General features: G+C 40.9%; 1 protein-coding gene across 1 annotated transcript in view; it reads right to left on the bottom strand.

Annotated features, from left to right (window-relative positions):
- Window positions 1-13,113, bottom strand: part of PTEN (phosphatase and tensin homolog) — a 120,835-nt gene that overhangs the window by 56,390 nt on the left and 51,332 nt on the right. Inside the window, exon 2 of the mRNA XM_073596349.1 lies at window positions 8,330-8,414. Within this exon, the coding sequence (XP_073452450.1) occupies window positions 8,330-8,414 (85 nt within the window). The remainder of the gene's footprint in view (window positions 1-8,329; window positions 8,415-13,113) is intronic.

Here is a 13,113-nt window from a genome sequence, read left to right as displayed (position 1 = left end):
GACATTTATACTGTAAATCAGTGCTTTTTTAGAGCACTAATCGTCGTACAAATGTCAATGGTCCCAAAAACTGTCAAAAGTGTCCAGTGCAATATCGCTAAAAATCGCAAATAACCTCCATTACTAGTATATTAAAAAAAAGCCATTAATCTTTCCCATAGTTTGCACAAACCAATCAATATACACTTATTGTGATTTTTTTTTTACCAAAAATATGTAGAAGAATATATATCGGCCGAAACTGAAGAAGAAATTTGTTTGTTTGTTTTTTTTAAATTGGGGGATATTAAAGCAAAAAATAGTTTTTTTTTTCAAAATTGTCGCTATTTTTTTTTTGTTTATAGCACAAAAAATAAAAACCGCAGAGATGATCAAATACCACCAAAAGAAAGCTCTATTTGTGGGGAAAAAAGGGACGCAAATTTCATTTGGGTACAGCATTGCATGACTGTGCAATTGCGACAGTGTCAAATTGTAAAAAGTGCTCTGGTCAGGAAGGGGGTAAAAACTTCCGGGGCTGAAATAGTTAAAGTGATACTAAAAGCAAGTTTTTTTTAATAAAACATGTCATACTTTCCGATCCTCCTCTTCTCAGGTCCCCTGATGGTGTTTCTGGCCTCTACCTCCTGCCAAGTGCCCCTGGAGAAAACAGATTGCTGTGGGGGCACCCAAGCAGGCTAGAACCTGTGCCGTTGCTCTGCATGTCCATTCAGACACAGAGCCATAGCTTGGCTCCGCCCCCTCTCTTTTCTCATTGGCTCACTGGCTGTGATGGACAGCAACAGAAGCCAATGGCTCCCACTGCTGTCTCAGCCAAAGAGGAGGGAGTCCCTGGAGAGCCAAGGATCTCGTGCACATCGCTGGATCGCGATGGAGCTCAGGTAAATATAGGGGGGCTGCTGCACACAGAAGGTTTTCTACCTTCATGCAAAGAATGCATAAAGGTAAAAAACCTTGAACCTTTAGAACCACTTTAATAAGCTGGTAATATCTATACAGTTTATTTTGTCATCTTCGCTGTAATAAACTGGAAAATTAGTAAAGAAACTGCTCGGATGGGTATGAAGAAAACATGAGTTCATATTTTTACATAATTAAAATAAAAAAAAATTAATAGGCCACAAAAATATCTACACAATACTAAAGCAATGAGTGAGAACAAAAATATGACAAATCAATACTGTGCACTCTATTTAAAAAGGTTAAAAAGGCATAGGCAACCTTGGCAGCAGTCATTTTTGGTCTATGAAGGTAACAACTTCACTCTGACCATGAAGCAGTTAAATTCAAAACAGCAGAACTTCCTCCTCCTCAGAGATCATTGGGGTATTCTGAATTGTGTTGCTGTACACCCCCGCTCCTGTCTAGACACACTAGGCCCACCACCTCCACACTGCTGTATCTGTTTCATCACCTCAAAGCTTTTCTTTACTGGTGACTGATAACCATTAAAGTTGATGTAGAGCATGTACATGAAGGTCATGTAGAAATGCTAAAACTATGAGAAGTGTATATTCATGTATTATACAGCAACCTGTATGCGATTCCATTAATCTGAAAGTAGTTTCTCCTACAATTAAAAGAGGATGACTCAAATTCCCTAGCCCAATTCCTTTTCCTCTGCTAACAAAATGTAAAACCACATAACAGCCCTCAAATACATATGCATTCACCTCCCCAGGCTTCATAGCACTGGCAATAAGAAAACAGCCTGGGCCCCTACCCAACTTGATACACGCACCCAGAATAGCTTTGGCTAGACCCAGATTGTGTACATTGGATGGAATATGATCTTAAAGCTAAGGTTCTTCACCCACAGAGCTAAAATGAAGAGCCTATCAACTTGCAAGCCTTGCTAAGATAGGCTTTAAATGAATTGCTATTTCACAAAATACATGGGCTGAGGGCCCATAAGCTCTGAGAAGTGAACAAATTCCCTGCTTAAAAAAGCTTGAACACCTAATCTGGGGTCTGTCTGAAAAATGCAGTAGCAACTGTCAAGTTACTTGGTACAAACATACTTTAACCAAACACTACCAATTTGCCTATTTAAAGGCAAAGCAACAGGTTCTCTTGTAAGAACAAAGCTCCCACCCAATGAAGCTACCTTCTTCTGTAGGAAGCAGGGGTCCAAACCGTGTGTAAGCTCCAGGGCAAAGGGACAGGTTTTTTGAATGTCTGATTATCAGAAACATATTTATTAAAGTGGTTGTAAAGGCTTAAGGTTTACCTTAATGCATCAAGGTAAAAGACCAACCCTTCTGTGTGCTGCTACGCCCCACAGCCCCCCAATACTTACCTTAGCTCCCTCTCGATCCAGCGTTGTGCGCAAGAGCCTCGGCTGTCCCTGTCCCTTTTCTCAATGGCCGAGAGCCATTGGCTCCCACTGCTGTCAATCACAGCTAGTGAGCCAATAAGGAGAAAATGGGTGGCAAAGCCGAGCAACGGCTCTGCGAGTCTTATGGACGCATAGATCAAGGCTTGGGAGTGAGCATTCACCAGTGCCCACATTGCAAGCAGCTTGCTATTGGAGGCACAAGCCAGGAGCACCAGCAGGGGACCCAAGACAGGTATCGGGGCTGCTATGTGCAAAACACACAGAGCAAGCAAGTATAAACATGTTTCTTATTTTAAAAAAAAAAAAAAAAAAAAAAAAAAAAAAAAAAACACATCTGAACCTTTAATACCACTTTATCCACCTCCCACTGGCCCGACCTCGATCTGGGTCAAGAGCCAATGACGGGGCTCTTTAACCATATGATCGGCTGTGTCCAATTACATGTAAACACGGAAGTGCCATTTTTCTGCTCTCCTCGCCTCACACAGAGTGTGAGGTAAGGAGAGCCAATCAGCAGCATCTTCTTACAGCAGAGATTGTACAAGTAATCAGGGCACTGATAATCAGTGCCCCGATTATGAATGTAGCCCCAGCAGTGTCCATAGGTGACACCAAACAATGCCCATAAGTGCCAACTATCACTGCCGTCTCATCAGTGCACATCAGTGAAGGTGAAAAATTACTTAACAAATTTACTGACAGAAACTAAGAAACTTTTCAGTTTTCAAAATTTTCGGCCTTTGTTTTTTTTTTTTAGCAAACAAATTAAAAAACAGGTGGTGATTAACCACTTCCCTACCCAGCCATAGTCATATGACGTCCTGGGATCTCCCATCCTGGGTGGACGTCATATGACGTCCTAGGATTCCCGGCCGTCTAGGGGGCGCGCGCGCGCCCGGCGCGTTGCTCGGGACCCGGTGCGTGTGCCCGGCGGCCGCGATGTCTGCCGGGCACACGCGATTGCTCGTTAACCGGGCCGGACCATGGATCTGTGTGTGTAAACACACAGATCCACAGCCTGTCAGGTGAGAGGAGACCGATCGGTGTTCCCAGAACGGAGGAACACTGATCGGTCTCCTCCCCTTGTACGTCCCCTCCCCCTACAGTTAGAAGCATTCCCTAGGAAACATTAACCCCTCCCCGCCCCCTAGTGGTTAACCCCTTCACTGCCTGTCACATTTACACAGTAATCAATGCAATTTTATAGCATTGACCGCTGTATAAATGTGAATGGTCCCAAAAATGTGTCAAAAGTGTCCGCCATAATGTCACAGTCACGAAAAAAAAAAAAAAATCGCGATCGCCGCTAAAAAAATATATAGATTTTTTTTTTTTTTTAAATGCCATAAATCTATCCCGTATTTTGTAGACGCTATAACTTTTGTGCAAACCAATCAATATACGCTTATTGCGATTTTTTTTTACCAAAAATATGTAGAAGAATACGTATCGGCAGAAACTGAGGAAAAAATTTGTTTTTTAAAAAAAAAAATTGGGATATTTATTATAGCAAAAAGTAAAAAATATTGTGTTTTTTTCAAAATTGTCGCTCTTCTTTTGTTTAGCGCAAAAAATAAAAACCGCAGAGGCGATCAAATACCACCAAAAGAAAGCTCTATTTGTGGGGAAAAAAAGACGTCAATTTTTTTGGGGTACAACGTCGCACGACCGCACAATTGTCGTTTAAAGTGCGACAGCGCTGAAAACTAAAAATTGGCCAGGGAAGGAAGGGGGTGAAAATGCCCTGTATTGAACCGGTTAAACACTACCAAAAGAAAGATCTTTCTGGGAAGAAAATTATAAAAATGTAATTTGTGTACATCGTTGCATGATCGCGCAATTGTCATTCAAAGTGTGACAGCACAGAAAGCTGAAAATTGGCTTGGTCAGGAAAGGGGGGAAAGTGCCCAATATTGAAGCAGTTAAACATATTGAGGGGAATGTATCATAACTAAAAGCCACAATGCATGGCAACCAATCTGCTTCTAGCTTTCATTTTCAAAGCAGAACTAAACCCATTGATTCAGTTTCCCCAACAGTTACATTCAAGACATGCCATGAATGAAAGCCATCACAGTTGCTTGTACTCTCCATGGCAACTGTAGATCAAACAGAGGCTAAGAAGCCGGTTTACTTGGCTGTAAAGTAGAGGAGGATTTATTTCTGCTTTAACTTAACAAGCTGATTGGTTACTATGCACAGCTGTCCATATTCTATCTGCTTGAGTTTTGATAACTTACCACGATTAGTTACAGTTATGAAAATGAACAAAAAGAGTTTTCAAATTATTTTATTAAACAAAAGATCAGTTACTGGCTTCCAGCAGGGCAACATTGACTATTCTTATTTCAGACACTGCAATTCAATCCCATACACAAATGATATTAGGTATGGTTATGCAGAACAATGGCTAAAGTGCATATAAGCACAAATACAAGTACAAATTAGTGCTGCTCTCAATTGCAGTAAACCAGGATTTAAGGCGAATGTCAGTTACTGGAACTGTAAAAAAGGTCAGAAAAGATTCTAGAACTTTGGGCTGGAATAGAAAAACCCAATACAAACATTATTCCCAGCACATGGCAAAATAAGACTACGTATTCATAACTGAGACAACATTTCTTCTAACTACACCTAATTTGATTATAGATAGAACAAAGGCATGCAGGAACCACCAGCCTAATGACGCGATTTACCATGGATGGCATTTTGGTGCCTTTGTGTAGCTACACATCCTGTTAGAAAATGAAGGAAGTTGTTTAGACAATGCAATCTGGGTCACATTTAGTTCACTTGTAGCCATTTGGTTAAAAAGCATACACCAAGCAAAAAAAAAAAAAGTGGAGCTACAACAGATTTATGAATGTGCAGTAGCAAAAAACAAATCAGTTATGATAAACAGTCTCGATATTTAGTGCACATTTGGAAGGTAATGAGTATAAAAGTGTGTGCACAGATTAATCCATTTATTAATGCAAATGTGCAGTCTGCAACAAGCTAACATTGTTTATATCTTTCCAACCCTGCAAGCTGGCCTAGTGCGAGAACTGCTGTGTCAGTGTTCCCTAATATGGTGGAAAAAAAAAAAGGATATGATGAGCTGGAAGAGAGATAACACGAGTAAAGAGAAGCACTTTTAAATGAACTGATTATAGTTGAAATCCAAGCAATTAGCCTCACAGCTAAAACACATCATAAAAGTGATATGATCTGTCAAAAGGTTCGGCATTTCTTTCTAGTCATTCGATCTACAAAGCCCTAGCAGGCAGCATAGCCAGGTTGACTCTCTGCTGCTTGATCACCACACTGGGCCAGCCAGAAATGTAAAAATGAGGACAGCAGCACTCCCTTGAGCTCCTCCCCTGCTCTTTGCTCACATGCAGATACCAATCAGCTATAACTTTATGACCACTGACAGGTTAAGTAAATATAAATGATCTCAACACAATGACAGCTGAAAAGTTGGTGGGACATTAGGAGGCAAGTAAACATATTGTCCCTAAAAAGGTGTTGAAAGCAGAAACAAATGGGCATTGCAGTTTGTTGTGAATGGGGCTGCATAGCAACAGGCCGTTCAGGGTGCCCATGCTGACCCGTGTCCAGAGCCAAAAGTGCCTACAATGGGCATGTAAGCATCAGAACTGGACCACAGAGCAATGGAAGAAGGTGGCCTGGTGTGATGAACAACATTTTTTTTTTTACATCATGTGGATGGGCAAGTGCATGTGTCAAGAAGAAGCGGCACAAGGTTGCACTATGGGATGAAGGCAAGCAGCGTAACGCAGTGTGATGCTTTGGGCAATGTTTTGCTGGGAAACCCTAGGTCCTGTCATTCATGTGGATGTGACTTGACACGTACCACCTACCTAAACATGGCTTATAACCAAGTACACCTATTCATGGAAATATTCCCTGAAGGCAGTGGCCTCTTTCAGCAGGATATAGCACCCTGTCACACTGCAAAAATGGTGCAAGAATGGTTTAAGGTACGCAACGAGTTCAAGGTGTTGGCCTGGCCTTCAAATTCTCCACATCTCTGTCCATCAAGCATCTGTGGGATTTGCTGGAAAAACAAGTCCAATCCAGGGAGACCCCACCCCGCAACTTACAGGTCTTAAAGGATTTGCTACTGACCATTTGGTGCCCAATACCACAGCATACCTTCAGAGGTCTAGTGGCATCCATGTTGTGATAGGTCAGGGCTGTTTTAGTGGCAAAATAGGGCCCTACTCAATATTAGATGGGTGGTCATAAAGTTATGGCTGATCAACACAAGTCTCCTTGCCCAATGCCATCATATAGGCATCAAAAAAGCATTAGCTGGAGTTAAGCTTTGCTACGTTAGTCAAGTCCATCGAAACCTTCTAGTACATCTAACACTACTCTCTCCAAAGGTTGACAATGAAGCTGTCTAGGGGTGGCTTCTTTGCACCTCCACCAAGCACCCAGCCATCCTCAGCAGTCTGTTACTGACTGGATCACTAGGTGAAAGAAAAAAATAGAAAAAAATAAAATAAAGCTACTAAATTTAAGGATTGGTTAGCTGCAATACATTACATTTTTGTTTAGGTATGCTTTGAAGTTGAACTCCAACTTTTTCACTAGAACTGAATGGAATGACCAATCCCAGCAGAGATCATACCTCTGTAATCATGTTGCTCTGATGTCTGCAGATCCCAATATTCTGGGCTTAGCTGTGGCTTTGTGTAATGGACACTCTGTATAGCCTGCTGATACGCTATCCCTTCCACAACTCCTTTCTAAAAGCAGCTAGAGCAGGGATATGCAATTAGCAGACCTCCAGCTGTTGCAGAACTACAAGTCCCATGAGGCATAGCAAGACTCTGACAGCCAAGCATGATACCTAGAGGCAGAGGGATGATGGGACTTGTAGTTTTGCAACAGCTGGAGGTCTGCTAATTGCAAATCCCTGAGCTAGAGTCTGTTCACTCCCTTTTGTAGTCTTTCAGAATCTGCAAAATATGTAACTTCCTTCATAGCTCTGATGATGTGTGGGATGGAATATATCCTAATTAGCATTCAATCCCACCCAGTCACACCTACATGAAAAGTCCAAACATCCCAAGCCCTGCCTTACAGATCATAGCATTATTCAAGAAGAAAACCCCTTCATACACAGCCTGTTCTGAAGGATAGCTGTGCTGCTGCTGGGCAGGATTGAATAGATTGCAATTAGAACTGAATCCTGCCCAGGTAAATATGCCGACCATTGTGAACAGGCAGTGCTCCACCCCTCAGATCCTGCCCTCCCAGAGCCCTTCTCATTTACATATGAAGCAAACACCTTTCTAATACCATCCAATACCTTCTTCTGTAGGGCCATGGGATGGTATTGCAGTAGCCATTATTCTTTGGCATGCCACAGGAGGAGGTATGACATTTACACCTTTCTCCACCCACATGGAGGTCCATAGCCCACCCTGAAGCTAAAGAGGCTCAAAGGATCATGGGAAATGTAGTATCAGAAATGAAAAGGGAAGATAACAGGAAGTCAGAGAACTTTAGCCAGCAGGAGGAGTGCCATCACAGACACAGAAACCTGCTGTGTACAGCTAAGGGAGGTAAGTTACACACGAAATGACAGTGTGGCTGGGATTCACTCACACATAAAATGTATCTGTTTAAAGGAGGCAAAGCTGGAGTTCTTCTTTAAGACTCAAACTTGAGCTGGATGCAGAAATGGAATTCAAAAGCCACATTCAACTTTTAAGTCAATATGATGAAAAGGAAGCACCAACAAATGTAGAAATACCAACCCATTAAAGCTCTATATACTTTTTCAGATATGACAATTGGAGAAAATGGACAAACATGCCAAGCGTTTTCCCCCTTTTAAACAATCTTATGAAGAAAGCCTAACTGCCGTAGACTCTCTAGAACCAAACAATTTGCATGCATTTAATAACAAAATGCTTTTTTTTTCCCCTTTTTTTTTTTTTTTTTTTTTAGAATAAGTACAAAAACACTTACCTTACAACATCGTCTATATTGTTTCGGTATACACCTTCAAGTCTTTCTGCCGGAAATCCCATAGCAATTATATTTGGATAAATATCTAAAAAGTTCTGTCAAGGTAACTAAGAATGTTATAGTGGTGCGTAAAAGTAATAGTTTATAGCAGATCACTTATAGACTGATACAATTAAAGAAAATGTGTGGTGTACAAAAAAAAAAAAATTATCCATTTAACCATCCTACGCCAATCTGTACCTGGGGGAGTGGGAACGTGTGATAAAAATGTCAGAGCATGTCTGCATTCCATGATTGCATACTGCTTTGGTACAGATATATAGAGGATATTTTTCTGGTCTGGAATGGCTCTTCTGAGCTACTTTACTCCTTTTTTCAATCCATCGACGACAATCTTTTCAATTAACATTTCAATATGAATTATGACAGCGACTCCATCACTTTCCTTGATGTCCAGATACACAAGGACAGTGATGGTTTAACAACAAGTAGTCTCTTCCGTAAGCCTGCGGCGGGTAATTGTAGTCTACATGCAGATAGCTTCCACCCTGTTTCTCGTTACTTCAAAACCTTATAGTTAGTACATGAGGATCCGGCGTAACTGTACAAACGACACTACCTTTAAAAAGGAGGCAGATGTTTTAAAAACCAGACTTGTAGCACAAGGATATTCCCACACATGTTTAAAGACCCTTTTCAAGCAAGCATGTGCCAATACACGTCACGATCTTATCTAAAAAAATGCAGGTCCAATCAGGATCATTACTCGGTTTTCGAATCAACATAAAGACATTAAAAGGATTGTGAACAAATATTAACACATTCTCACCATGGATCCCATTGCAGGCTCTTTTGTCACCACTACTCCAGCATTTACCTTTAAGAAAGCTCATTCAATTAAAGACAATCTAGTGTCTAGTGAGTTTAAGGGCTCTTCAGGCAAGGATCCCTGTAAAAGATGGGGCACTTTTACCTGTGGAGGCTGCAATTATTGCAGGTATATGCACACCAAATCCCACACCCTTTTGCCTAATGGTGAGATACCATCCAAAACAATACACCAAACTGTGAAACAGAAGGCGTGGTATATCTGCTTCTCTGTGACTGCTCATGTTTTTTACGTAGGTAAAACAAAGATGGAATTTTGGCAAAGGGCCTACAGACATATCCATGCAATGAAAACTTGTGGCCCAGTTCTCCCCTGGGGGTGACATGTCACGACAGCGCATGGAGGTCACTTTCCCAGGATTTCATTTTTAATTCTAGATCGAGTCCATCCTGGGACTCATGGTGGGGGACTGGAATAAGATTCTGCTCCAGCATGAGCAGAAGTTGATATTCCGTCTCAAAGCCACCCTTCCCCCTAGGACTTAATGAATCCATCTTTTTCAGACCCTTTTTGGAGGGTTTCAAGTCAGGGGTTTCAGAAATGAACATTTAATTAATGTATTATATTTGCCTTTTTCCCATGTAGTCACCTACAACTATGTTATGTTGTTCTGTTTTGCATTATAATTATCCATTGCCTATGGTTGTGTTTATCTGTCCATGCCTAACTTTTATGTTCTTTCTCTGTGCTGTTTTTGCTATGGCTGCCTCCCCCTCCCCCCCCCCCATTTTCCTCTCTCTTCTTTGTACTCACTCTTGCTGCGTCTGCGTTTCGCATTTGTCCACCAGATGGGGCTGCTCGGCCTGGCCTCAATGGATTTGATCCAGTGCTCCAAGGCCATCGGATGACTACGTCCCCACGCTGGCCTTGTTGGTCGGTTGCCATGCAACGGGATTTCCCTCCGGTCGCATTGGCGTCCGCTTGTGCTGGTGGGCGGATGACACGGGCCTCCATTGCCCTGTTCATTGTACGACATCCACGCCCCCTTCGGACGTGGATTTGTCGTCACGTGGTCTCGGCCGGGTCCGATGCACACAGACAATCCATCCCCGTGGGATGTCAGGGGCCCCTCCCTTCTCTCTGACAATATGGATTGTGATATCTTCCTCCATCTGGCTCAATGATGTGGGCGGTTTTCGTCCCCCCACCCCCCTCCATCCCACTTTTCTGACTTATCCCTCCCCGTGGTAGGTATATAACGGTCAATCCATGTGCTGCTACATATATGCTACGTTCTTCAAAAAGTGTGGATCTTGGCTCTGTATCCCTGGCTGTCACTCACCCTGGCAAGATGTTTGGTAATCTTGTTTCTGATGTATACTTCTAGGTTGTTGGAAGGCCAGCAATGCTCACCCAACTCCCGAATTTCCTTCTAGCCATTTTCTGGCTTGTATACCGATATCTATTTTTTTTAAATGATTTTCCATTTCATTGCCATAGGTTTATGCCCTCATCTCTAGGGTTGATACACTTGCCCATTTAGGTGATCCCTCCTTCTTTGGTGGCTATTCCATTGGATGCCGCTGCTTTGCGATAATTTGCAAGTAAGCATATACTTTTAATCCACTATATTATACATATTTTCCCAAATGGTTATGCTTTCCAATTCGGGTAAGTGTTAAAAGCTATAAATCATATTCATTTTTTGCAGGTCACTTAATCAGCCACCATACCACCTCTGTACTGGCCTAGGGTCACTTTTTGGTGCCCTTTATCCTTCCATTCTTCCCTTACTTTCTCCCACCTGCATATTTCAAGTTCAGCACACCATCTACTTCAAAGTGAGGTAGGTTTGGATATTATCAATCCAATTTTTCTGAATATATTAGCTTCCTTTTGACATCTGCCTTCTCCCTAAATAGTGAGCTTTACGCTTTTACCCTTATGTCTTCTATACAACTAATAGATTTGGACCATCTACATCCTAGCCACGGACCTTTTGGCTTTAGGTCGGGCCTCGTCCCCTCACTATTGTTCCCCCCCTTTTGATGTCCATTGCTGTCTGGCCGGTCGTGCTCCTGTCTTTTGTGACACCGTGGAGCTCAGTGCAGCTTTCTCTTCCTTGTGTTTTGTCTTTTATCCTTTACTTCGTACTCAAGATATCCGTTTCCACGTAACTGGTCAGTAGATATGGTTTTTAATCTTAAATCTATAAAATCAAGTGCTTGCCTGTAGGTAGAGCTGCACAATTAATCGTCAAGAATCGTTATCGCAATCTTGACTAATGTGTTTCACAATTCTTTCTATGCAAAGAATTCTCTCTGCTCTTCTAAAGCCACATCCCTCAAAAGAAAGGAAGAGAAAAACTGGGCAGTCTGCCAAGAAACAAAACATTCTTTATCAGTTGAACTTAAGTATAAACACTGTAACAATTTGTCAATGGAATAGACTTCCTGTGTAAGTGAAAAAAGTTTAACCACTTAAACACTAAACCTTTTTCTGACATTTGTTGGTTTCAAGTTAAAATAATTTTTTTTTGCCAGAAAATTACTTAGAAACCCCAAACATATTTTTTTTAGTAGACACCCTAGAGAATAAAATGGTGGTTGTTGCAATATTTTATGTCAAATGCAATTTTTTTGGAAAAAAGTACTTATGAATTAATGAATAATAAAAAAAAAAAAAAAAAAAAAAATCAGTAAAGTTAGCCCTTTTTTTGTATAATGTGAACGATTCGCGAGAATCGTTATCTTTTTATTCTAAGCAAAAAATTGTGATTCTCATTTTGGCCAGAATCGTGCAGCTCTACCTGTAGGTAAAGGAATGTTCTGTTTTTCAAACAGTTGTATGCATATATTCTTAACTTATTGGTATTTTTTGAATTGTAGATATCATAAATCTCCTCCTGATGAAGAGGAATTATGCATAATCTCGAAATGTGTAGCTTCACTCTGTACACTTGCACAAGAGTGATGTAAACTAAGTGTTTTTTTTATGATTTCATGCGGTTACATTATATTGTATTTGTAAACTGGAGATTCAAATTCTCTATGTATTGATTCTTCTATTAGACATTTGTACCATTAAACTTATAAATTTTACATATTTTTGCTTGCATACGCAATTTTGGCGTTATCACCTCTTTAAAGTCCCACTAGAGGGTTCTTGTTTTCTATTCATATACCGTATTAGGGATGTGGTGATTTCTCCAATTTCCCCCACTAGAATTAAAATTACTGCTAATGTCCTTCTGAAAATTGTTGAAACCTGTCTCTGGATTTAATATTGTCAACAACGCTGACCCTAAATGAATATGAAGTAAAGAATCAAACTGGTTACTTTTCCCATATTTCACCTGTATCACAAAAGAAGCCAGATATACTTTTAATCCTTACAACCTTAAAAAATAAAAGCACCACAAATTAGCCCAATCACCTGTGAACATTATGTTATGGTCTTAGGGCAAAGCAATGCTCATTAAACGCGCCTTTAGCATTTATGACATGATTGCAACGCATTTTTCTTGTGTTTCTAAAGTGTTGAAAAAGCATAGCGATTCCTTGTTAAATGCCCATGAAAGTGTTTTTTTAGTGGAAATTGCTTAAAGGGGAAGTGATTTAGAGGAAATGATCAGCTTTGACGCATGTTTAGGTTGTCATGTGCTAGGAATTTGAGAATTCTCTGCAAAATGGATTTGTATACTTTTATCTTGCTTGGCAACTTGTTGCCAGACCTGTTTATTTTGTATGTCGCAATAATAGTTCAGGATACTTTTAATGTACATTTAATGGACAAGCTCACCTTTTAGAACATGTTAAGTTATGTAATATGTTCCAGCTCCTGGTGCCTCTCCTTCTCCAATCCCCCCAAGTGTGACAGCAGGCAGAGGATCTTCTCCTCACACCTGCTGTCTGAATTCAAAAACCTTCAGGCACCACCGCAGATGGTTTGTAGT

Source organism: Aquarana catesbeiana, linkage group LG08 (genome assembly GCF_042186555.1).
Source record: "Aquarana catesbeiana isolate 2022-GZ linkage group LG08, ASM4218655v1, whole genome shotgun sequence".
Lineage (NCBI taxonomy): Eukaryota > Metazoa > Chordata > Amphibia > Anura > Ranidae > Aquarana > Aquarana catesbeiana.
Note: the sequence above shows the minus strand (reverse complement) of the source record. Positions and strands in the feature narration are given on the sequence as shown.